We start from the raw sequence: 25,894 nt of genomic DNA on the forward strand, positions 1-25,894 counted from the left end.
TGTATTTCTGTCTGGCATCTTGGTAAAATGTTTTCGTTTTGTTTTCTGCTCGGATAAACGCTATAAGCTAGCCTTTTTAGAGAACAACTGAGCAATTTTTAACTGGTGAGGCATCATTTGGTATTAAACAGATATTCCTGGGTGTTGTAAGATATTAAATATATTTTGTCTACCATTCCCTGGTCAAGCAAGCATTTGCTGCCACCTACTGGGTGATTATTGCAAGTCTTCTTGCATGGCAGCCCCCCTCATTTCTGTCAGTGGCCTCCCACCCTGGTCCTGGAGATCCCAAGACACAACCTCCCAACTATATGAGGCTGTCACACATAGCAGATGAAGTTAATGTGAAATATTCTTATTCTTTAACTGACCAGATTTCTCATAAAATAATCATGATTGAACACAAGGTCAGTATTTTATTTTGCATGTCTGTAGAATAGATTTCTTATATTTCAAACATAATCTGCCTACGTACAGAGCCATACAAGACTGCAGGCACATAAGGAATCTCAGAAACTGAAAACATCTGAAGTGTTTTTGTTTCTGGGCTGTTTCATTACAATCAAAGGGAAATGATGATTCAAAAAAGTACTCACATCCATGATATACATAATATAATTTATTATCATACAGTACCTTTTGAATTTCTACAAAATAATCCACAGTAAGCAGTTCAGAAGTATTAAACTCACAGCATACATCCCATATAAAATAAAACCTCAAAAGAGAATCCATGATTGAAGTACAGTAGCAGTATGTAGAAAAAAACAACAGTGTTTTAAAAAAAGACAGTGGAATTGCTTTGTGCAGCAGCAGCTACAGTACTACTTGCAGCTGAGTTACAATCATGGTAAAACTGTTCAACAGAGCACTAGTGTGCATTGCTGGGAATAACAACATTGAGATACAAAGAATGTATATTAGTCCACCTAGTTCATAATTCATTGCACCAAATAAACTAAAAATAAAGTACAGATCTGTTCTTGCCAGATCTTGCTAAAATCACTAATATATTTATCTGTGAAATGTAGGGCAGCACATGTGGCAGCATCAGGTTTTAATAAGCAAGAACTGACCAACCACATTATATACGTCAACTAAGAGTGAGAAATGTCTTGAGCTCTCATTAAAAACACCTCTCAATTCAGAATCTCTACTTGATACAATTCGCTTTTCCCACAGATGCTCAAATGACAGACTTTCACCACCTACAGAGAGCTGCACAGTGCAGAACAGAGAAGTCTCGTTTTCAAAGACAATCTGCATGAACTGGAAGAAGCATGACCAAATCATCTCACCCCCTTGTGACTCAAACATGCTGGTCTGGGGCTGGTCTGGCTACTGCCCTACTGGTGATGAGGGAAAAACAAACTAGGAGAATCAAAGAGGGCAGGAGGAAGAATGGTTTATCTTCACTTCATAGCTTCTAGCTAAAGTAAACCTCAGTCGTGAAATGACTAGACTTGAAACATGCCAGATTTCAATACTACTGATTTACAAGGAACCAATGTGACAAGCAGAGACTGCAGATCATCCAAAAAGGCAAAATTTGATGTAACACCATGGCCTTCCATTTAGCACGAGTATTTCGGCTTTAAACTTTCCAGGGAATTACACTTATCAAGTACACATATCTGTAACACAAGGTAGTAGTTATGCACCCTCGGCATGTTATTTACTGACTCTGTGTGCTCACAAGTGACACTGAATGGGTTTGGGATACATTGTACATTACTTGGATGGTGTATTACTAGTACCCCCCCCCGGCCAGGTTTGAATAACATTTTCACAAATTCAAGGGTGCTGAAAATGAAATTATTATCATTTTATTTTAAAACCTGTCTAAAACTAGAGACGTGTCAAGTATTTGAAAAGTTAATTCTGTTTTTTGTTCTGAAAGGTTTTTTTCGTTCTGAAGTAGTGAATAGTTTTTAAAAAGGCACTTGTGCATTTGACAGAGTAAGGCATGTCGCTGTGACTGGTTAATCAAATATTAACACGCCGAGTCGCTGCCAATACCCATTTCTAGGGCTCATGTTGTATGGCTACTTTCAACTCAAAGTGACATTGCTATTCACACATTTTGTTTTCTATGCTCTCTCTTCTTCAGCTTGTTCTCAACAGTAATCAGGAATGCAGCAATATTAGTTATATGTAGTGCACTGGGATACAATTAGGGAAAATAAGAGTGTAAGAGAGGTAAAGCCAAAAGTAAATGTCAGACGACACACTTTTCCAAGATATGAATGTGGCTCTGGAGCAGAGAGACCTCAGAACTCATCTTTGATGCTGAATTGTGGCTGGTCTTCAGGCCGGAAGCTCCTGTTTGGGCTGCCGTCCTCATTGAGCATGCGTCTGGCTGTGTAGCCCACAATCGGATACTTCGCTTTGTACACGTCTCTGAAAACGGTTTCGAGTGACTCCAGCTGCTCATCAGTGAGTCCAGCCTGTCGGTTTGAGAAGTGGAAAAGCAAACCCAGTGGTACAGTCATTCTGTTTGTGCCATTTGTTAGACGAGTGCAATTTCATGTTTCCACCTTTTTTAATTTTGTGTTTGTTTTACTGTGAAAAATGATTTTAATAATTGTCCTTCTACAATAACTCACAAAAGGACAGAGGTTCTACATATACAGCTCCACTTTATTAATTTTGACTTGTACAGTATAAATATTTGGACAGTGACACAATTGTCATAATTTTGGCTCTGTATGCCAGCACAATGGATCTGAAAGGAAACACCACAATGGATTTGAAAGCCTGCTCTGCCAGGCCTGCACTGCAGCTGTCTTTAGTTCCTGCTTGTTCTTGGGGTGTTCTGCCTTCAGTTTTGCCTTCAGCTAGTGAAATGCTGCTCAATTGGATTCAGGTCAGGTGACTGACTTGGCCATTGCAGAACATTACACTTCTTCGCCTTAATAAAGTCTTGCGTTGCTTTCGCAGTATGCTTCGGGTCATTGTCCATCTGACAGTTGTTTTCTGTGATCTTCCGGGCCTTTAGGTGTTCCTGAGCTCACCAGTGCGTTCTTTCTTTTTAAGAATGTACCAAATAGTTGATTTGGCCACAGCTAATATTTTTGCTCTCTCTCTGATTGGTTTGTTTTGATTTCTAAGACAAAACTGAAGGCAAAACGCCAAAGGATTTGCAACCAAGTATTGAAACTCACAATTCATGATTATGTTAGTTTGTCCAATTACTTTTGAGACCCTAAAATTGGGGGGACCACATATAAAAATGGGTGTAATTCTTACACCATTCACCTTTGGATGTAACTACCCTCAAATTAAAAATGGAAGTTTACACTCAATTGTTTCCTTTCAAATCCATTGTGGTGGCGTACAGAGCCAAAATGATGACAACTGTGTCACTGTCCAAATATTTCTGGACCTAACTGTATGTTACCTAACCACCAGTACTTACAGTGTCATAAGTGAGGTCGTCTGGTTCAAGAGACATTTTGGCCACAGCTCTGGTGCAGTCCTTCCCTGTCAGGGCATTATAGGAAGCACCTTTCCCATAGAAGTCTACAGGGGAACCAGAAGGGACATTTTCTATCAGTGCACTGTCTAATGTAATTTACTAAACCATCGCTGAAAACATTTACATGTACTGCAGTTTGATCTGTTCAAACTCCTTTATAATCTTCTTAAAGCTCAACGTGTATGACCCCATCCTCCGAGTTTACACCAGCAATGATAATCTACCAGATCTGAGGACCAGTTGGGCTACAAGACCTCCTCAGTTTTAGTTGAATCAACTGACCGGCAGTAAGATCTAGAACTATGTCCCACAGAACGGGTTTCTAACAAAAAAATAACAGGAAGAAACCAGTGAACGAGCACAGAGTTAAGAAAGTGTGAGTTTGAAGTGAACATGATCCACAGCATCAATGAAACACACATTTTCAGACCTGAAATCTGTCTTGAAATCAATTGTACCTTTCCCTGTAGAAACATCAAACACCACTCCCTTCACAGCCAGGTAAATAGGCTGGCCTTCCTGGAAAAGAAGACCCTTCAGTTATTATCAATAGTCCACCTTTCCTGGAACAATTCTAATGAATGTGTATGAAAACAGAAATGAATTGCATCGCTGAGGGGAAACAAGACACATGCAACAAGAGTGTGATCTAATAAAAGACACATTCAAGACTTACAGTAAAACTAATCCAAACAACAAACTATAACTTAACCAACTTCCTAATTCCCCTGACGCCCTGCTTCATGGGGTATGATTGAGACCTTACCTCTTGCCCATTGTATTTGGCTAAATCCTCGTCTGTGAACAGTCGAACTGGTTTAGGATCAGCGGGCTTATGTTTTAATTTAACGTCTTGTGCTAAACAATACGAAATTACAAAAATAATAAACGTGAAACTGACATGTATGGCTGGCATAGTGACTTGTCTAAACTTTCACCCGCAGTTTGATGCAGCAGCAGGACTTCCTGCCGTGTCCCACGACAACCAGCTGACGGGCTAGGAAATGCGGTCATGGGAAATGTAGTCAAACGTATAGATAAGTCACTTAACCCAAGTGTTATATAAACAGCTGATCACTCAATAGCAACACTTCCAGTCTGCATCAGCAGCTAATTCAGAAAACGTACATGTTGAGAGGTATAAAATAATGCACCAGCATAAACATCACAGAGCCTTTTTGATTAAACAATCCTAATCATGAACAGACGAACTGTCAATTGCACGTACGTCCATGTTTAAACCGCACAGTGTAAAACACCATTTCCCACAGTGCACCGCGATGACGAGCGCTGCGGTCCCGGTCATCCCGGGATGGCAGTGATGATGCCTTTGAATAATCCGCGCTGTTTGGGAAGTTTTTTGTGCAATAAGTTAAACTCTTTTGGAGTTTAATAATATTGTAAATGCGACGATGATGAGGGAATCGCCTAGGTCTTATCAAGAGGTAAAGTAGTCTTATTACTGTTTAATAATGCACCATATTTGTCATTGCCTGTAGTTACGAGAGGTGCTGTAGTTATGTTTGTTTGTTTTATTTGTATAGCTCACAATGATTGTTATTATCCGTTAGTTGTCTCCCTTTTGTAGCTGTTGTTGAAGAAACAGTATGTCTGGCTTGTAACATGCCATGTAACTGTCAGTGCCCAGTGCCACAATGCAAATTATGAGCTCTGAGACTTACAAAGCTGTCTTGTGCCGTTCAGCTAATGTCCTGCACACTGCACACTACACACACACTACACACACACTACACACACACTACACACACACGCATATTTTCACTTTCATGTTTTGAGTCGTGAGATGTATAGAAACTAGAATACATTCTTCAGTGTTAACTGCTGTTATGCCATTTCCTGTTTGATTACAAAGTTGCACAACTAGAGTATATTAATGGTGTTTAAAAACGTACATTGTCTACAGCATGCCAGACCTGTGTTTTGCATCATGTGGCATAAAGGACAGGCTGATGCTTCAGGCTTTTCTCTCTTTCAGTTGTACGATGAAGGGGATCGAGCTCAGACTAGTCCTCATGAGCAAGAATGTGTGGAAGACCTCGAGTCCGAAGATGGCAATGGGAGGACCTCACCAGGTAGGGACGGTACACTGCTTGACAGCTGATTTTATTATTCTTGTTAATATAACTAGTGTGTGACAGCTGTGCAATGGATCACTTGCCACCTTGACATCAGCAGAAGAAGGGTTACCACCACAATATATACTAAATGCTGGCGTTCGAAACCTGCTTTATTGTAAAATATACATGGCTAATGTGGTTTTGATAAGAAGAGGTAGGAAGTTCCAAGCATTTATTTAGCTCAGGAATGTGTCCATGTGAAGAAGTCGCTGCGTGTTTCTAAGACCTGTCTCTAAGAATTGTTTTCATTATTGTGTTTGTATTTTTGTCCAGCAGCTGTGGACGACGAGGCCGGGAACAATAACCTTTCGATGGGGTTCAGCAAGACCTGCCTGAAGAATGTGTTTTCTGTGATCCTCATCTTCATCTACCTGTTGCTGATGGCTGTGGCGGTGTTCCTGGCCTACCAGACCATCGCTGACTTCATGGAGAAGCTGAAACATCCTGTGATGTCCGTGACCTACAAAGAGGTGGACAGCTTTGAGGCTCCCGGTGTGTGAGACTCCGACATTGAAATCTGAGCAACAAAATATGAAGAGTAACCTGACCTGGTATTTCTTTCATACTGGGCAAGGATGTGTGGAGTTGAAAATGTAATGTGAAAAAATATATACATTGCCTTTCAGATTTGCCAGTACAAACCAATAGTTTACAACTAAAACTGAATTGTTTTCTGTCCCTGTAGCATAGAAGAATCTAAATTATTTGTTTCCCCCCATAATGCACTATGCCCCATTTCAGCCCACCTTTCTGCACTAGATTAGATATTGTATAGACTCAGCCATTTTGGAAGGTTCCTGTTATTTGTCTCCAGCTTTAAGAAACTGTCCAGTCTGATATCAGATTTCAGTTCATTTCAGTACACCGAGATGATCATGTGACAAGTTGAAACTGACTTCCTGTGAAACCTGTTCCCCACATCGCATTATAAACTAGTTTGTGTGTCTCTATGCTTACTGTGGGGTTTTATGGAGTTGTGGGAAGATAAGGTGATTGCTTTCTGCTATTTACAAGACCCACAATTCTCACACATTACATTGATCTAATTGAAGGGATTAACAATGTTTTAAAGCCTGCAATACAGTTGGCGAGTTTCATTGTTCTGGGTGACGTCCCTCACTGCACAGTTTAGTGAGCAGCTTGGAGTGAAGCCAGTCGTACTGGCCAGCTAATCTGCTGTGAGGGCTGCTGAATAGCAAACTGCCAATGAAAGCTCTGTTTTGTGAGGTTTGATACAAAAGGGTCCTGGAGCATCTGGGTCTAGTTTCTGCAGAATTCTTAGGGTAATACCGGCTGCTTTTGGGCTTGGCAAGACTACAATTATTCTATGCCAGAGCAAAGTGATATTCTTGTTTTGTCCCTGTGGCCTTGCTTTTGTTTTGATTCCAGTTGCTACAGAGTTTCTGAAGTCATGAAAAATAAAAACAAATTTCCCCCTGATATGTTTCAAAACCCAACAAAATGTGTCAAAGTCAAGTATAAGTTTTTGTGTCTTGCATATTTATTGAGTTGCAATCCTATTACTTGTACAATGAAAACATATTTGTCCCTAACAATGATTACTAAGTATAGCCCATCAAAACAAAACAGATACACATTTTCCTGTGGCAGGTTTACATTGTATTAAGTCTGTGAAGTTACTATTGTTCTACGGGAATTTATACCAGTTAGTTCTGGGACAGTATTTAGAACATATTGCTCTAGTAAAAAAATATGCTTTACAAGATTTTCCAGCAATAGTTCTATAACAGAAATATAAACTTTGTACTTTGCTCATGTGATCTGGTCCACATGTTTGCTGTCCTTGCATCCAAAGTGTTTTACACATGATATGCTACAGAAACGGACGTCTGAGGCCTGACGGAGTACAGTGGACTATTAACTAATTTGCCTTTTTTTCTCTCGCAGGGATTGCACTATACCCTGGCAAGGCCAGACTCCTGAGCTGTAAGCACCATTACCACAGCCACATCCCTCCTCTGGTCACACCGGGGCAGCCTGGAGATGTCAACTGTTTCACTGATCAAATCAACTACACCGATCCCTTCACCAATCACACCACGGTGAGAAAGCATATTTAGAAGGCAGTGTATATTTATATATATATATATATATATCAGTGCTCCTGCCTGCCTTTCACTGTATATTTCACCAGCACTGTACAGCTTGGTGGCACCCTCGTTGTAGTTGTTCAGGAATACTCAGTGCTTATGGGTCTCACTGCACTGTGCAAGCAGCACACAAACTACACAAAACTGCTAACAAAAGGGTCATTTGCCCAATAGTAACAACAACAAAATATAGTCAGGTGGAAACAAGTAATTAATCTGTATCTGTAATGAATTAGTTCATTATAAGAACATAAGAAAATTTACAAATGAGAGGAGGCCATTCGACCCATCGTGCTTGTTTGGTGAATTATTATTCTTCATAGTTACTGGTGAGCAGTACCTCTATTTTTCATTATTTGCTTGCTTTCAGGTTTATTCTTAGCACTGTGAAATTGCTCATGAACATGAAAAGCATTTTCTACTCCAGACATTCACCTTTACATTTACACGTTATCTGCAGCACTAGTTCATTTAGTGCATATGGGAAGGCAGTGAGATGCATCTGAGAGAGAACACTCTCCTCTGTAATAATAGCACATATGGTGCTGAAAGCCTTTCACCTATGTGTATAACTATATTACAATCATTTATGCTATACTTTTCCCTATAGACTTGTAGTGGTTGGTGTGGCTGATGTGGCACTAAGATAAAAACTGACCTCTGACCTTCCATCCTGTCTTATTCCCTCTCTCGCTACAGAAGCACGCTCTGGTTGTTCGAGGGCCCAGTTATGTCAGGAAGAGGGAGCTGATTTTTCTGCAGTTCAGCCAAAATGAAACTGAACAAGATTTCAGTGCCATCAATTACCTGCTTTTTTACTCCTTTAAGGAGTTTGCTGGAAGGTAAAAAAAAAAAGTTAATGAAGAGTTGGAACTAAATGAACTGTCTCTCTGGCCTCTGCTCTGGTTTTGAGTACAGGTTAATTATTATTGTAACTGCAGCTGAGCCCAAAGAAAATGTTAACGGCAGGAAAACAAAAACCATCTACTTGTGAAGGGGTTAGATATAAGCCAAGAACTGTGGAAGCTCTTAGGCAGCCTTAAAGTTCCCTACAATAGCTTAAAGGAGTGGTTACATGCTGGGGAGGTACAAGATTGTGCACCATATTACTATGTATGTAGTACTGGTATCATCCGGGGCCCAAGCTAAATGGACTCTTCTCCCTTCAGTGAAGACAAAGCCCAGTTCATGAAAGACTGCGAGAGATCCTACTCGATGTGGACCTTCTCCGGGGGGTTCCGCACCTGGGTCAAGATGTCCTTGGTGAAGACATCAGAGAAGGACGGCAGTGAGTCGGTGGAGTTCAGACAGGAGGTAAGAAACCTTACAGTTTCAGAAGACGTCTTGAGTGTACGCGATCATTCTTTGTTTTGATTAGTTCTACCAAGCCATTGTTTAAAATTGTTGATGAGCTTCAGCCTCTTCAATTATTTTCTTAGCTCTGATTTGAAGAAAAAAAAAGGAAAAAAATACATCCTGGAGCACCAGAGGCTGCTGCCCTCTCCACACAGCGTGACCAATGCTTCCTTTCAGTACAAGGAAACCCATACGAACTGCACAGTAACAACCATATCCTGCCCTCACTGAGCATCCGTCCTTTCTGACTTGGCTGAGTGCTGAATGTCTGCACTGACATGATTTACACTTTGTTGATCTGTTAACCCTTTCCTTGTGCAGAAACCCCCTCAGAAAGTCTCACAGACCAAATCAAAGTTACCAAATCTCATTTGAGTGTGAGGAGGGGGTTGCTTTTGTAAAGGCCCTCCCTGCCTCAGGTTTGACACAATCTGTACTTCAATTGAAGAACAAAGGAAGTAGTCTGTGCTTTTCTGAACTTTTCTAAATTCATTTCCAGTCCAGCGTTGTGAAGTACAATGATCGGAGGAAAGACTCGGACAAAACAAATCAGCTCTTCTTTGTCGTTTTTGAGTGGAGAGACCCTTTTGTTCAGGAAGTCCGGGATGTAAGTTAAATCGCACGTCTTTCACTCCAATAGAGACGCATACAAACACACACATGTCTTTTCTTCCTTATTGGGTCATAATTTGTGACAGTAGTTAATATGGTATACTGCTAATGCTTTTGTTTTAGTTTTTTCCTAAAAAAAGTTTCCTGGTCTTCCTCTGGCCACATTGTCTCCTGAAATTTTTTATTTCCCAAAAGATCATCACAGCAAACCCCTGGAAAACCATCGCCATCCTGTGTGGCATCTTCCTGGCTCTGTTCAAGGCGGCCGACTTTGCCAAGCTCAGCGTGAAGTGGATGATGAAGATTCGCAAGAGGCAGCTGAAACGCAGGAGCAGGGAGATGAACCAGGTCAGCTGAGCCGCTGGAGTGCAGAGGCGCCCTCCCTCTTCAGGCGCTTCCCTCCGAGCGGCCTGCTCCCGCCGTGCTCGGGGTGGGGAGACGGAGGCTGTGAACTGGTCTCTGGGATCGCAGCTGCTACGGGACTAGACAACCGGACCGGATTCAAGTTATGTGGAGTGACTACACAGTAATGAGAACATTGCGGTGACTTAAAACATCAACGTTGTGAACTATCTGACCCTTAATACCGCATCTAGGCCTTATTAACCCATTGAACAGTTTCTACTTGATCTGATTCCAAGAGGCAGCTGGATATTGCACTCAATAGCTCTCCTCTAGAGATATTAATGGCTGCGCTGCCTGAAACCCAAGTAGATGTCTGTTGAGTCTGCAGAATAGTGGAAAACACCCAAACACACGGTCTTATCGCTGTGTGGCTTCTGTTCTACAGTTAGGAGATCCTCAGGGGTGGTGTATGGAGGTGCTTTTGTCTCTGCTTGTGCCGCTCCCACACACAAAGTTTTGTAAACCACATGGAAAACGCAAACACTGAAGAGCACCAACGAGAACAATGTGCACTGAAATGTTTGTTACTGCTATTTTGTGCAATAGGCTACATTATCCCAGAGTATGAATCTTGTTTCTGATAAATGTACTGTTGATGGGTAACTTCAATGACATTACTGTGATCAGTGGGTCCTGCATTTTTAGATTTTTTTAACATTTCTGTGCCTTTGTATATTACGCACAACTAGGATTTACTAAATTAAGTTATACTAATTTACTAGTCCTGTAACTTAACAAAAAAATAACAACCTGTTCACATTTGAATACAAAATATGTAAATAATTAGCATAGGTTGTCAATCTTAATCTTTGTATTGAAGGTCAACTGAACTGAAAACTCTTAAAAATAGGCTTTTAATATTTAATACATTTTAAAATGTCAGCAACAGAAGTGTAACAGTGGTGTAAGCCTAACACAAATGTAATATCAATTAACTCTCTCTCTCTATTCTGTTATTTTATGAGAAGTAGCACTTCCACACTAGGTGTAAGGAGAGAGAGAGGTCGGTAGTTTCTGCAGGGCAGGGTAATGCTGTGCTCTGCTCCCACCATGTCACACAGCACTGGCAGGTTTCAGGCACTGAGCCGAGTAAAGCAATAGCACTTCTGGCAAAGCAAACAAACATCACATTGTCTTAATACTAAATAAGGATTCCTTTGTTTTGTTTTTTCTCTTTCCTCTGTTCGTTTGACCTTTCAGGGTCCGTTTGATTTCTTTTTAATTATTTAATTAATAGAATTACATTTCTTGATCTTTTTGATTGTCATGTCTTATACAATATGCTGTGTTATCTAAGATTGTAAATGTCTGTCAGTGACCGTATATAATATACATTAGTCAAATCTAGAGAATAGATTCAATAACACTGGAGTCGTGTATAGAGAAAGTAACAAACAAAACAAAAACCTCTGTGACGATAAACTGGAAAACGAATCTTTGTAGCGGGGTTTGTTTTGAGTGATATTCCTGCCATTATATTATATACAGAGAGGAAGAGAACAAATTTTTCACCTGGGATATACTTGAACTCATAACAGTTAAAACAATCCATTAATGTCTACCTCTCACTAATTCTTAAACTAACTTGGAAAGTTCCTAAGGCACGCTGTACAGGGATCTGGTCCTTTGTTTGTGCGGAGATTTCAAGCATGTCAAATTACTGAAAAGCAATTTGATATCCCTGAACAGACACCCTTGTGTCTTGTTAGATTATTTCTCAGGTAACATGCTGAGTCACAGGCCATTCTTAAAGCTATACAAGGAGCCGGTTTGAATAATGGACACAATTTTGAAATACAGTGCTCACCAAAGGCTTTTATGTAAATTGTATATAAATTATGTTTTTGTGTATTTCTAATACATTTAGAATACAATATATACATATGTGAGTATTCCATATGGGCTGATGCGAGGATATTTATGTTAGGTGTTAGGGAAGAAAAAATATTAATTCCCAACTATTTGTCTGACATTTGTGGATTACAAAATGTAAAGCCCTTTAAGTGTGACTGTGAAATACTACTTTTAACATTTTTCCTTTTTTGTAAAACCTTACCTTTAAGCCTGTATTATCTTTTCAGTGGCAAGCTGGTAATAAAAAAAATGATTACACTCGACTTCTAAAGCACACCTCGTGTTGGTTCTGGGTTCCTCGGGTGTTGAACATGCAGTAAAGGCAAGTAACATCTTCAGCTCTAAGTAGAAACATAAGGTAGACTTTATTTGATGGTGTTCAAAACCCCCATGAAGGTCTTTCATTACAAAACAGTTTTTCCACACAATTGTATGTTAACAGAGATTGGAATGGTACTCTGACAGAAGGCATCAGAAAGACTAGAATACAGACGTACATCTTTTCACTGCTTTTTTCTTTCCTCCCCCCCCCCCCCCCCCCGTGGTCAGCTTCTCAGTCTTTAACACCAGATGACCCAACACCCACTAAGAAGAAGAAACAAAACAAAAAAAATCACTCAGGTGCTTTACAGTTTAGTGGAGAAAAATATATATGGCTCATTTCTTGTTTACATCAGCTCATTTATTGATTGTGGTTAATTCTGGAAAAAAAGGAATTAAACTCTGTGCCCATTTGTATTCTCAGTTATTAATTAATACTTAAATAGGTAATTTATGGCTGCAATTTAAGTCTGTGCGTCTTGTATATATTACAGTAGCAAAAACGTATCAGAAAGAGAAATGAAACACCCAATACACAAGACCACACAGGGTTGCTCGCTCTTTTGGCTTCTAACCGAATCTCTGCCGCTCCCCTCAGCACTCCTCTCTCGCCAGTGTTGGCTGCAGTGTGGAAAGCACATATAAAATAGTAAAATCTTTAAATAGCCGTCTAATTGATCTATGTGCAGCACAATCAAAACATGTTCAAGTCATAATGCTCACCACACCCAGATTTGTTTTTCCCTCACTCTTATAACAAACGATGATAAAAATCGGTTTAATCCTCAGTGAAAGAACTAAAAGTGACAAAAATAAATCGATGATTAGACAAAAGTTACAAATATACTGTGGCCACACTGTAACATCCAAAAAAATATATTTAAAAGTCCACAGAATCTTAGATTTTGTTTTTTTGTGCCAAAAAATAGTTGGCCTTTTTTTTTTTTTAATATATATTTCTATATAGATTTATTTTTAACATACTGATGAGGTTGTTTTTTTTTTATTACTTTTTTTTATTCCCCCACCTCCTCCTGACAGTTCTGCAACAACTCTAATAGAGAGTAGAAATTTCACTTCCCATCCAGCAGACAGTATGGCATGGCTGAGTCCGGTGTCATTTGGCACGTGTGTTGTTGTTGTTGTTGTTGTTGTTCTGGGCGTTCTGCAGGCTGTGACTATTGTTCTGCAGGTCTGATGTCCCCTTTATCCGCAGCTCCTCCAGCTTCCGCCAGAGCTCCTCTCGCTCCTTCTCCTTCTTCTTCTCCCTAGAAACCACACATGACCACAGGTTAACACAGCCTTCATGGGCTCTCTACACTCACTTCTGCCCTCTGCTTTGCCTCTGGGCAGTTCAAATGCCCCCCATTCTGCTTTATAAACATGCTTTACAGTTTTCACAATGCGTAAAAGAAAATCAGGATATGAATTACTCCCCTGCTATGCATTGACATGTTATCGGTGGCCTTTGTCAGGCTTTTCTATACAGTGTAGCAAATGCACAGAAACGGCACACATCACACATGGCCAGTGCTGCTTACCGCTGTCTTTCAGCTTTGTAGGAAGCGGTCAGCTCATCGAACAGGATGCTGTTCATCTCCATGAGGGCCTTCAGCACGTTGTACACCAGCGCTACAATTGTCCTGAAAGAAACGACAAAAAATAAACACACACGCTAATACAGAAAACTGCATCGTAAGGGACGGCAAGAGCTCACAAATTGCACACACTTCAAGACTCTCTAGCTGGAGCACCGTTGTGTCATTGCCAAAACAATCTGTCACATGGAAAGATATTTTAGATTTTCCGCACCATCACTGTACAGTGGTCACTTTCAGTGTTAAGAGGGGTGATTTAGCCAGAAATCAGATAGAGGGCTATTTAGAAATTAGATTGACCAGGTTATACGTATTTTTAGTAGTGGCACATTTGACAGATATTGTTCAGAAGTGCAGGTGTTAGAGAAAGCAAAAAAAACACAGGAACAGGAATGAACAACTGCATGAGACCCAGCTGCTCAATCAATACAGCGCAGGATTATCCCTGATGTCGCCTCACAGTGCGCCACTATCCAGAGCAAAGGGAGTATTAGGTTGAATGTTATTTCTAAGCTGGGGAAGCTGCAGACAGTCAGAAGCTGAGAAAATAAAGCCATTTTCACACTACATCCTCTAATCCCGGGTTGAGTTCAGCCCAGCTTGCATTCACATTGGCCCAGCACTACAACACTGGTTAAGATTCACGTGAATGTTTTTCACCCCGAGGTGAGCACTTTGTCCTGGGTTGGAAATCTCAGCCCTGGTCAGTAGCAGGGTGAGTTCACACCGGCTTTAGAGTTTTGTCTTGGGTTGAAAATGACAATGTAATACCGCTTCATTTTAGTCCCAAGTGCCTAGTGTGAAAGCAGCTGAATGTTGAACATTGGCACCCCAATATGCTCTTGCAGGGGTGGGTTATTAGAAGTGCATTGTGGGAAAAAGTATTGTGTCTCTGCCTGTCTTACCATATTCTGAGGAAGGTCAACTGAACTGAACCGTTTTTATGTGCCAGAATCGACACACCTCACCTTATTTGCAAAAAAAAAAAAAAGGGGGTAACCAGGGTCAGTGAATGAATTGAACATATAACTGTGCCTTGCTGAGTTCAAAGAACAAGTTTGTTCAGTCTGTTGAACAATTTGCAATTGTCTGTGATGAAACAAGGCCTCCCCTTGTGTCAGTGCACAGTGTGCAGCTCACAGAAAAGCAAAGCACCATAACAAGGGGAGTAAAAACACCCTGGGAATAACTGGAACAGCATTCTAGTCTTTTTGCAGCAGAACAAACATGAAAACATTGGCATTACAGTGCAATTGTGGACGTCTCACTGAGCTCAGGTCAAGGCTATTGTGATTCTTTGACAGCATGAGAAACCGCCCCAGAGACGAACAGTGTACACAAAGAGAAAGCAGCGAAGAGTGAAAGCCTCTGGATGGTCTGTTGTAGTTTTTAATGTTGTCTGTAGAGAGTTACCTGTACTTCATACTGGCATGTCTTACACATGAAATCAGAAGCCATAATTTACAGACATCCGACGGAACTTGCTGTTCTGTGCTACGAAACTGCATCAGCTCAAACAACCTGATCTTATACGCCACAGACGGTCCTCTTAGCTCGGATTTAAAAGTGCTATTGCTACCCAGCAACAACCACATCTACAAGCACTACAAAGCAAGCACTCCTCTCCCTCTCTTTTCCCTTTCACACACGGCACAGTTCAGTGTCGAATGACTTACAAATATGCAAATGTCTCGCTCTACTGCAGCTCCGTCTGCTGGTGTCCGGAGGTGGTCAGGTCACAGCTGAAGTCACACATGCCATAAGCACTAACACTTGCCCCGCCCCTGAGGAAATCCTCACCTGGACATACAGAGGCCACAGTGGGGCTCCAGACACACCAGCTTTTCCACTCATTAACTCTCAGTGAGGTATAACCACGCTGATACGGCAGGTCATGAACCGAACCACCATGCCGATAGAGTCAGTAAAGAAGGTTGTGCAGGCAGCCTCCATTCCCTGTTCTTCTTCTTCCCGACATACACCCTGTTGCTTCATGGTCAATCGCAGCACATATTAAGACTCATTATGGTCTCTAAGTTTATTATTTACAAGGGAGGGTCTTAAGGGGCAAAAGGGAGGCTTTACCTCTTGAAAAATGTAAATTCACACTGGTAATTTTCCTTGAGTACACAGATGCTACTCCAGGGAGAATTTCCAAAAGCCCATTTTTGTGTGTCATTCAGGAGGTGAATATTAAAACCAAACCCTTCTTATGAACAAGGATCTAGCCAGCATTAAAAGGCAAGCCCAGCCGGCAACTACTCGGCCACAGTGTTTGCCATCAATTCTGGCATTCTGGTTGACTGTACTGTTGTGACCTCTTGTGGCCACATACTTAAATTGCAGTAATTAAGCCATGGTTTATTTAGTTCACAATAATCATAGACATGTTATATCAATAATGCATTTATAATTTAGGATTTAAAGCTGGGAGGTATGTAGAAAATTAAGAAACAGCCAGAACTCCTTCCATTCTGTCCTGCCATTTCAGCACAAAACCTAAAAAACCTATGTATGAAACTGTAAGGAAGAAGCCATGGAGAGTTGCCAAGTGCGACAAAGTACGAAGGATGAACAGAAAGTTTAAATCAAATAATAATTCCCAAATATTGGTGGTGTTGGTCATGTTTTTGTTTTGTAACCATGAGTGGTACATGGGTCTGTGAGTGATGAATTTCTCTATTTAGCTGGAGTCTTGGAGCTGGAAAGGCATTTCAGGATTAGAGAAAATGATTGATATTTTAAGCAGTAATGGATGTGAATGTTGAAAACAACAACAAAACAAACCCCCTGCGCACAGCCGCACAACATAAAAACCCCTCCCCTTCTGACAAGGTCTCCAGCTGCTTGCATGGTTATATCGTGAAGAATTACTAGACCAGAGCCAAATGACAGCAGTAACTATCTGCGACAGCTTTCTCTTCCAGCAAGACCAGTGTCTGCTGCAGTGGACTGGTACTGCTTCATCGCTGCCGCAGCGAAGATGGTAGCAATATTGAAGGTAGGGGCGCCTGCTTCTGGGGACCCTTAATTTGCAGTTTTCAATTTCAGAGCGTGTTTGAGAACTGGTGTTAATTCCACATATGTGAACCAGAGTTCCTGCTTCCCAAACTGGGCTAAAGTGCCAGTGTGAAGGACTCCCAGAAAAGCTGTTCACATTTCACTTGCACCACTATGGCATCGTGACTAAAGGAAAAATATGGAGCAAACACGTTTTCACTCTGTGGTAGAAATGTATGATCCCTTATATTTCTCATTTGCCAAACTCTACACCTTTTTTGTTTCATTAAAATATATGGGATATGAATTTTAAATATATTTTAGTCTATGATCCATACATTACATTTTTTTATGTTGAAAATATATTGTAGAAATTAAACTCACCATATATTTTCAACTTATACAATGCAATGTGGATTACATGCTAAAATATATGAGAAACACATCTCATATAGTTGAAATATACAAAAGGGGGTTAATTTTGTCATATGAAAAAAAATAGAAAAAAAAAATAGAGGGTTGTTTTGTATGGGGTGACTTTTAGCCTGTGTCAGCAACGGAGAAGCAGTCAAATGTTTATACACACCCTGTCTTAATTCAGTGGTGGAATCTGCTGATTTCCCTAGGCTGAGTCAGTTTGCAACACACTCTGAAAATATGTCCTAGATAAATAAGCATGCATTTATTAAATGAATCACCAGATAACATTGTCTCAAATGAAGGGTGTGAATATGTTCAGCTACACTGTAAATAGGTTTCATTTGCATAAAGTATTTTAATCTCATGTGGTATTTCTGTATTGACATAATCCATGAATGAGAAGCATATTGGACACAATTATTATTGCTATTATTAAGTGTTTCACAACGGTGATTGTACATACTAAAACCTACTGCTAACCAACAAAATATTGGTAATTGCCAAAATTATTATTCTCAGTATTGTTATTCTTCCACTTATTGTCACTTTAGAATCAGAACGAAACTCAGGACATATTGTTAGTGATAAATACAAGTGATACAATAATTAATGTTAATATGTCAAAAATCAAAACCTTGATCTACCTTTGAATTGCAAAGTACCAACCTATACCCTCCCATGGTTTAATTTACTGTCAGATGCCACTTTCTACTGCTTATAAAATCAGAACGTGAGAAGGTACAAGTTTATAATTTGCAGTGCACAGGTGGGTCAAAGTTTTGGCAAAGAGGGATAGTCTTAGGCACACAAAGATATTTGGCCACCTATATTGCATCATTGTCAGACAAACAGAGAAATACCTACGGGTTCCAGTGCTCTTTGGAGATTCTGTACAAGCTACCAAACATGATTGGTAGGACTTTGTCAATGTTCTCTTCAATGAGACTCAAAATATATTCGTTATTCCAGAAATATAAAGCTCTTTCTGCTACCTGCGGAAACAGAAAGGCGGATAAATGGATTAATTGCAGGAACCTAGCTCAGAAACTGACAGAAATGAATGTGCGAAAATGTCAATGCTGAGGAAGGGAGAGGTGTGGCAGTTTACCTGAAAATGAGGATTGGCGACACATTTTGATATCTGCTTGAACAGGGGCTCCTGAATCTTTTTAAACTGGGTTGGCTCAATGACATCAAGGATTTCCTCGATTTCACCCAAAAACATGACCTTGATGGTAAAACAAAAATAAACAGATAAATCATACAGAAGGGGGCCAGGGAAGCGAGCGCATTGTTTGGCTTTCTTCATGTTGGCTGAGAATGTGACAAGAAAATAAGAACTGCAACTTAATGCACAAGTATGCCAAGTATGTAAGAATGCACCTGTTAAAAATCAAGAATATGACGCTGTGACACAGTGATCCAGGAGATCAATTTAAAAGTTCTGAATCTGCAAAACGTGAAAATGAACTCAAAGTTTTTGAGAAAGGCAGCGGTGGAAGATTAGATTTCGATCTTAATAAAATCTTTTAAAATGGATTGCTGTTTATTTCTACTAGCCAACCCTTTGAAAAGACTAAAGATTCAATTGTAACTGGATAAACTGTGCCAAGTGTCTGGGTAGTGCCCAGTATCATTTTACAATCAACAGCGTCCAGACAAGGCATATTGATGACCTCACTGGCAAGCCACATCTTGGACTGAAAGCAGACCCAGCGGAAAGGTGTCGTAGGTTATAAACCGACTTACCTCCTTCTGGCTGCATGTTTTAGGCCAAAACTTCAGCAGCCCTCTGGCAACCTTTTCAGAAGAGAAACACACGTGTCATTACCAGTCATTCAAATAATATTATTTAGATTTAAAATCAGCTCTTAGCCTTTTAATAGTCTGTGATATCTCCTTACTACACATCAATACCAGCAACACGCATGTACAGCAAACTGCACTTCAGCTACTATGCAAGGTGCAAGGCTGGACTACCTTGGGGTAAATATTGCTGAATTGTAACTATCATTTATTACAGTGATAATTATTTTGGCTTCAGGAATACTTTTCAAGCTGGCAAATAACAATTTGGATCTCCACAGGTTTTCAGGTGTCCGATTTATTTTCCTTTTTCTTTTTAACATTTTAATTTGGTTTTATGTTTAACAGCATCTGTATCTGATTTCTATGAAGTCAGTACAGTACAGATAACATGTCAAGCACAAGCTTACAGGCTCCGTGAGGGTGGGGTCTTTTTCCAAGAACTGCACAACACAATAGGCCAGCTGTGAGACAAGGGACAAAACACAACATCAATACATGACTTCCCTTTGTGCGTTTGCATGTCTAAGCTGTGTCAAGGGGGTTCCATTTAAATTCTAATGTTTTAAAATGTTTGTTAAGCACTTTGTGCCACCTAACACTGCTTAAATAATTGATGCACATCTGAAAATAAATACATGATTAAGTTGACCTAACCACAAGGGGGCAGTATTTCCTTCAAGCTGTAAATACTTGTATTTTTCCATTTCAATATCCTATGTTGTTGAAGTCAGAACTACCGAGTGCATGGATGCTTGACATTACTAGAAATCTGCCTCCATTACCCTACAGCGTGGACAAAATCATCCCAACAGCATCCATAATCAAAATTAATTTTAAAAGGATTGCTGGATCTCAATATGAGCATAAAGAAAGTAGGCCCATTTCTCCTAATTTGAGTTTCATGACACCACATTTCTAAGATGATAAAAGTAGAGAGAATTACTCCATATCTTCACAGAAATATAAAAGTTTTAGACCAAATACAGTACATTATATTCACAGTGCTGACAGAGAGAGCCCCCCTCCATTCCAAATCCAAAGTCCTTGATTCATACCTGTGCGTGAAACAGAGCCAGTCCCTTTGCTGTGTGCATAGGAATCAAAACTTTCATCAGAAACTGCTTGTGCTCTGCTTTTAATGGCAGTGCAAAGCCATTAATAATGCTGAAGAGACCACCAAAAAGAAAACAACAAACAAACAAATGTTAGTAGAAATATCACAAATATTATATCATTTTTCATTTCACAGCTATTCATATAAATAAATTAAATACATTTTAAACTAAGCCTTTATTTATAAAGCCAAGATTGAAGCATTTTATAGCCACCTTCAATAAAGTACAAAATGGATTATCTTTACACAGACCAGGTTAATGCAGTTCATTACACAAAATACTTTGACAGCATTTTTAATCCTGCTAAAGGAAAGGCAATAAGCAATCAGCCGTACATATTTAATATTTCTGTGTAGTCTTCTGTAAACCTTATGGATTCAGTCTTCATACATGGTACATTTAGTATAAAACATAAAGCAGGTTTCACTTCTTTTCTCTCTAAGTATAGGGGCAAGGGGAAAATAGTATACCATTTAAACAGGGATCACAGAACCTGCTACACTGCTCAAAACCCCTAATTCCAGACATTGGAAGCATCGACGAGGCCCTGAGTTGCCACTCAGCCCATATTTGAGGTCAGCGGTCTGTAGTGTGACTGTAGGACAATAATTTCCAATACTGGTATCCACTGCTGGTCAATGTGCTTGTGACTACCCCTGCAACCGCCCGATCCACAGTCAGATTCTGAGCTTTGAGTCCCCTCCGGAGCACTGTAATTGGTGCTTTTCTCCTGGACTTCTCAAAAATGAAAACCAGGGCCGAATCCACGCCCTTCCATTCTGCTGTCCTGCAAACAGCCTGGCTCAAGCACTTGAATCCAGAACGCGTTTGATCTTGTATGAAGACAACTGAGGGAGTACCAGACACTTGAAAACAACATCTGTGATTTAACACCAAATTTCCTTCCCCTTTTCAGTTCAGAAACTGTAAAATTTCAGTTTATGACAGGTGAGAGACAATGGTGTGTCACAGTTGGGGATCACGTGTCTGAATCTCCTAGAATTCGATATTTAGGGGCAAAGCTAAAATGTACACTGCTATTGATTTTCCTGCTCACCAAACAAATGGAAAAATGCTACTGGGAATAACAGGACCTAATAACAGGACGCATGTCACTTTCAGGTCATTGCAGCAGGAGTCTTGAGACCTTTATTTTATTTTATCTGCAATATTAACCAATTAATTTCTTAAGTAATAATAGTTCCTAATAGGATCCTAATCTGGCATGAAAAGTCAAGGACAAATGTAACTCAAGCATCAAAACAATACAGCTGCTAAATTACTCAAAGCAAGAGCATAGCAAAACTCATCACCACTGTGTTTTGGAGACCGCTAATGAAGGAGATAAGTGACAAGATTCGCAAGATTCAAAACAAAAGGGGGAGGAAAAGGAAAATACTGTGTATCCCCCTCCACCACCACCCCTTCTACCTACACAACCAATGGCCCAATACTGATTCAACTGCTAATTTCAAATGGCAAGTTGAGGCCGAAGGAGATGGCCCAAGCGGGAGAGGGCTGCACTGATTGCAACTTCTTTCGGAACAAGGTCTTTGATGTATTCAGCTCAGGCCATGCCCCCCCAGGAACCTGTCTGATGTTCTGCCAAAGCTGTTATTTTTAAATGTTTTGTTTACTGTGATCTGCAGCAAAAGGCCATGTGCGCAGCGCGAGACAAATAATGGAATTACCATGGAACTGGGGGGGAACTAATCGCTGTCTTCATGGGGAAGGCCAGCTGTGTGACATCGACGTAAGGAGAGGAGGGTCCCTCCTGCATGTAGGACTGCACAACCCTCAGCAAGGGAAGTGGGGGGATTGTTAAAGGCAGGTTCCGCCTCCTGAGATTGTAAACCCTGCCAATCCTCCTGTGGCAATCTGCTCTCTCCGATTAAATAATAGTATGACTAAGCTCACAGTGGAAGGGTTCAAAGCACTCTGCCGGTGTAATCACACTTCCCCCCTCTCTGCATATAATAGGACTGAGGAGGGTCAAACAGCTTGGCTCTGGTTACCTAGTCAGTTAGCAGCTAAATATATACATACTAACAAATAATCTCCTGGCCAGCGCTGCTTGGCAGTAAAGGTGCTGCCGGCTACACGAGGAGTCTAGCACCAGGCTTTTACGTTGCCTTTTTACCCTGTTCTGCAAGGAGCCAAGTCTAAAAATAGACACACATTGAGATACAGTAAAAAGCCAATTAAATTCACAGGATTTGTGCAGCAGGCTGGGCTAACTGAGCAGGACAAAACACAAAATACAAAACAGCATATTGACACCAAAGCACATGTACTTGATGAACTTATTAAAACATTTTGGCAGATCATGTGGTATCCCCATACATAAACAGACTTCTGACCTCTAGACATCCAGGGAAATACACAATTAACTATTGACAATTTCACATGTATAAATAATAATAATTAAAAAAAAACATTCCAATACTTTAATAAAATGCCATTTCATAAAAGAGCAGGATCTATATAATTTTGGGATCTAAAAGTGTTTTTTAAATAACAAAAAGGGCCCAAACACGTGACATAGAAGAATGCACAAATCACATCGGACATAAAACGCAACAAAATAAATCTTACCTCCCCAATATCTCCAGGAGCTCCGCAACTCCGTTAAAATGCTCAGTCTCATAGATAAACCTGTGAAAGTGGGAGATGAAACAATGAACCCGGGCCTCATTTCACAGTTATGCAATTTTATAAAGGATTGCAAACATGTTTAAAAGACCTCATATTTAAACAAAGAACCTCATTCCTCATTCCTAACCACACACATGCTTTAAAAATCCTGTCTTCAGATATGCATTCGCTAGATTCATAAGGCTGCATAACTATTTAATTTCATTTGCTAAAGCTCTCTTTTCATCTGCCTTTTAATTAGAATATCCCACTCCTTTCTCTTGTTGTTATACAACACTGACTATAATTATGCTAAACAACTCCGGTTCATTTTTAGGTGACCTATTTTCCAAGAGCATAAGGATGTTGCAGTGCTGCCACAGTTCATGCTTATAATTGTAAAGGAGTTGTGAAATGCACAGCACTATTTTTAATTCGTAACAGCAGATGGTCAGCAAGTACACAGGCAGCAGCCCAGCTACAGTCCTACATATGTATGCCACTTTAACCATATATAAAGATTTTTATTTGTATTTTTTTATGTAATGGTTGCTAATGCAGTTTCCATCTCATATTGATTCTGTAAATCCATTCACACATTATGGTCTACCAAACTGACAGTGAGGCGGTGAGGCCACACTAGGACTGAAGTTTATAGCCTGCTGCAAATATTGAAAGCCCACATGGTCTGGAGTCTAGCGTGAAACGTTCTGAACAAACGTGGCACTGTTACCATCATTTTAACTGGCTACTTATCCTTAAATTAAGATTTTATTTGCAAAAAGAGCAAAGATGTAATCGATGGATACGAAAAAACGTTTAAGTAATGGCGTTACGGCCACATACCATACCTAAAGAGCATAATCTTAAGACAAAATCTTCAATACTGTGTCTCAATACTATGTAATTCCAGAGGAGTCTCTATGCAGCAAGGGACCTGTGTAGCTCTTTCACATCCACAATCAGCCAAAGGGCCAGTTCTCATTCTGAATTGTAATTATGTTCATCTCTTCCCACCAGGCTTCATAAGGCTAGTTCAGCTGTCTGAGAGAGTGGGGATAATGCACTTTATATAAGGAAGCCATGTTTAAAAAAATTAAAATTGAATAAAGGAGTAAATACATAAAAGTGAACTGGTGCCCCTGAATTGTTTACTTCTTATTTTCACAGCTGCTCTCCCAAAACGCTCCTGTCCCAGCTTCCACTGGGCAGACTGTGGGATCCCATTCCTGAAGAGTCTGTTCTAGGCCTCTGAGCAGAGGATCTGTTTGTGTCTGTTTAGCTGAAGGCAGTGTGCACTGCAGGTTTGGTGTGAGGGAGGATAAGAAACCCCCAGTGTCAATCACATCTGCTTTCTAACAAAACAAGCTGTTCACTTATGATAGAAACTATCTTCCTAGAAAAGGCATCAAAAATATGCGACAATTAACAATGAGGGGCAATTTTGCTCTCTTTCATACTGCACTGTGTGAGACATTCAATAAAACAATTTTGCTTTAGCCTGACTGCTGAAATCCACAATAGTACAAAACATAATTGTGATGGCCATGTTACAGAAAAAAAAAAAAAAAAGTATGTGTATGTATGTATGTATGTATGTATGTATATATATATATATATATATATATATATATTTTTTTTTTTTTTATTATTATTATTATTTTAACTGGGCGTTTGACTTTGCTTAACAGCTTGAATCCTTAATTATTTTGTCTTTTGTCGAGATAAGATTCAGCATGCAATCATGAGCTTTTAATGTGGGTTTACAGAAAGATTTTAAGCAGAGGTTTTAATTCAGCATATCAGAACTGTTATGAAGTACTAGTTAAAGTCCTGCTTGTGCCAAGTCGGTGCACTGTATGAGGCCTGGGTGTTAAACAACAACAAAGACCTGAAATGAAAGTCAGTTGAGTTTAGGGAATGGTGGTGATGCGGCACAGGCTCTTTTCTTCATGACACCTTATATATGTCACCTAGAAACATTACATCTCATAACAGTTGTTACTTGCTAATGGAAAACAAAGTCAGCAGCGTCTCAGTGAACACGTGGCGGCTGTCACTGCTGCAGCAGTAGGATATGGATAAGTCGTGGAATACAGATAGTTACACGCCATCTGACAGCGAGCTTTCTGAGGAAACCTGTAGTTTTAATTACAGTGCTAACTTACCGTAAAAATATGTTGTTAATCTGCTTCCTGATGAATGCCCTTAACCCCAAGAATTTCCCGTAGATCCTGTGCAAGACTGTCTTTAGGAAGTCCCTCTCCCTGGGGTCCTCACTGTCAAACAGCTCCAAGAGCTACAGGAACGGAGCACAAACACAAAGGTCAGCCACATACCTCCCACTGACCCCAACACTGTGTGTTTTATTATGAAGCTGTGCTGCTATTGATCCCTCCTTGCAATAGCAGCCCCCTCCCAACTTTCCTTTTATATACAGGTAAGATTCTGTAATCGAATCTTAAGTTTGAGTCATGTCTCGATGGAATCAACTGCTACAGATGTTTTTCACATTATCATGGTGACTATCACTTTTGTTATAGTTGTATAGGTAACTATAAGGGGCTGTGCAACTTGGGGAAAATCATACCTTGGATAAGCAAGAGTGGATTTCCTGTTCTTCCCTGTAGCTATGGTGCTCTGGGTGGTAGGATAATAGGTTGCAGCTTTATATGAAACCAGGAAATGATCACCTACATTTCATACCCTGACAGAGCTATTCAAGTAATGCTTCTCTGCAGATTCTCTAGATATCCCCTTTTAGCACCAGCAGGGCGAGTCAATCCTGTCACATTCCCCCTTCATGCTCTAAAATCCATGGCTGGGTTTTGTTCTCCAATACAGGTTCCGTGTGATGTTAAATAGTTCAAACAGTTTAGATCTCTGTGTCAAGTGATCACAACAATGGTCCTTTGACCCATGTTATGGTTACGTGCCAAGTGAAGGCATTGTTACATTTACATTTTTTTTAAACACAAGTTTTCAGGCTGCAAAAGACTGCACATAGCAACTTGAGATGTTAACACCACCTTCCCACTCCACC

At 40.1% G+C, this 25,894-nt stretch overlaps 3 protein-coding genes across 4 annotated transcripts in view; 1 reads left to right on the forward strand and 2 right to left on the reverse strand.

Moving 5' to 3' along the window:
* Positions 1-606: 606 nt before the first annotated feature.
* On the reverse strand, positions 607-4,467 carry nenf (neudesin neurotrophic factor). Its single transcript, XM_066706514.1, has 4 exons — positions 4,245-4,467; positions 3,937-3,997; positions 3,419-3,522; positions 607-2,447 (listed from the first exon to the last, which is right to left on the reverse strand). Exons 1-4 carry the CDS (start codon positions 4,392-4,394, stop codon positions 2,271-2,273), a joined length of 492 nt encoding a protein of 163 aa, XP_066562611.1. The 5' UTR covers positions 4,395-4,467; the 3' UTR covers positions 607-2,270.
* Positions 4,468-4,744: 277 nt separating this feature from the next.
* Positions 4,745-12,228, forward strand: pacc1 (proton activated chloride channel 1). 2 transcript variants are annotated; one of them, XM_066706493.1, is made up of 8 exons: positions 4,745-4,923; positions 5,475-5,571; positions 5,890-6,108; positions 7,525-7,679; positions 8,427-8,569; positions 8,897-9,041; positions 9,583-9,690; positions 9,891-12,228. In XM_066706493.1, exons 1-8 carry the CDS (start codon positions 4,891-4,893, stop codon positions 10,050-10,052), a joined length of 1,062 nt encoding a protein of 353 aa, XP_066562590.1. In that variant the 5' UTR covers positions 4,745-4,890; the 3' UTR covers positions 10,053-12,228. The 2 variants fall into 2 exon arrangements, with proteins under 2 accessions (XP_066562590.1, XP_066562599.1); XM_066706502.1 differs by having other exon boundaries at positions 5,893-6,108.
* Positions 12,229-12,296: 68 nt separating this feature from the next.
* The window catches only part of ppp2r5a (protein phosphatase 2, regulatory subunit B', alpha isoform), a 63,872-nt gene continuing 50,274 nt past the window's right edge, over positions 12,297-25,894 (reverse strand). Inside the window, exons 5-13 of the mRNA XM_066706481.1 lie at positions 25,020-25,150; positions 22,813-22,872; positions 20,158-20,266; positions 19,510-19,563; positions 19,043-19,093; positions 18,402-18,521; positions 18,158-18,285; positions 13,817-13,918; positions 12,297-13,543 (exon numbers count right to left, since the gene is read on the reverse strand). Coding sequence (XP_066562578.1) covers positions 13,393-13,543; positions 13,817-13,918; positions 18,158-18,285; positions 18,402-18,521; positions 19,043-19,093; positions 19,510-19,563; positions 20,158-20,266; positions 22,813-22,872; positions 25,020-25,150 — 906 coding nt within the window. The 3' untranslated portion in view covers positions 12,297-13,392. The remainder of the gene's footprint in view (positions 13,544-13,816; positions 13,919-18,157; positions 18,286-18,401; positions 18,522-19,042; positions 19,094-19,509; positions 19,564-20,157; positions 20,267-22,812; positions 22,873-25,019; positions 25,151-25,894) is intronic.

This window comes from Amia ocellicauda, chromosome 1 (assembly GCF_036373705.1).
Source record: "Amia ocellicauda isolate fAmiCal2 chromosome 1, fAmiCal2.hap1, whole genome shotgun sequence".
In the NCBI taxonomy this organism is placed as follows: Eukaryota; Metazoa; Chordata; class Actinopteri; order Amiiformes; family Amiidae; genus Amia; species Amia ocellicauda.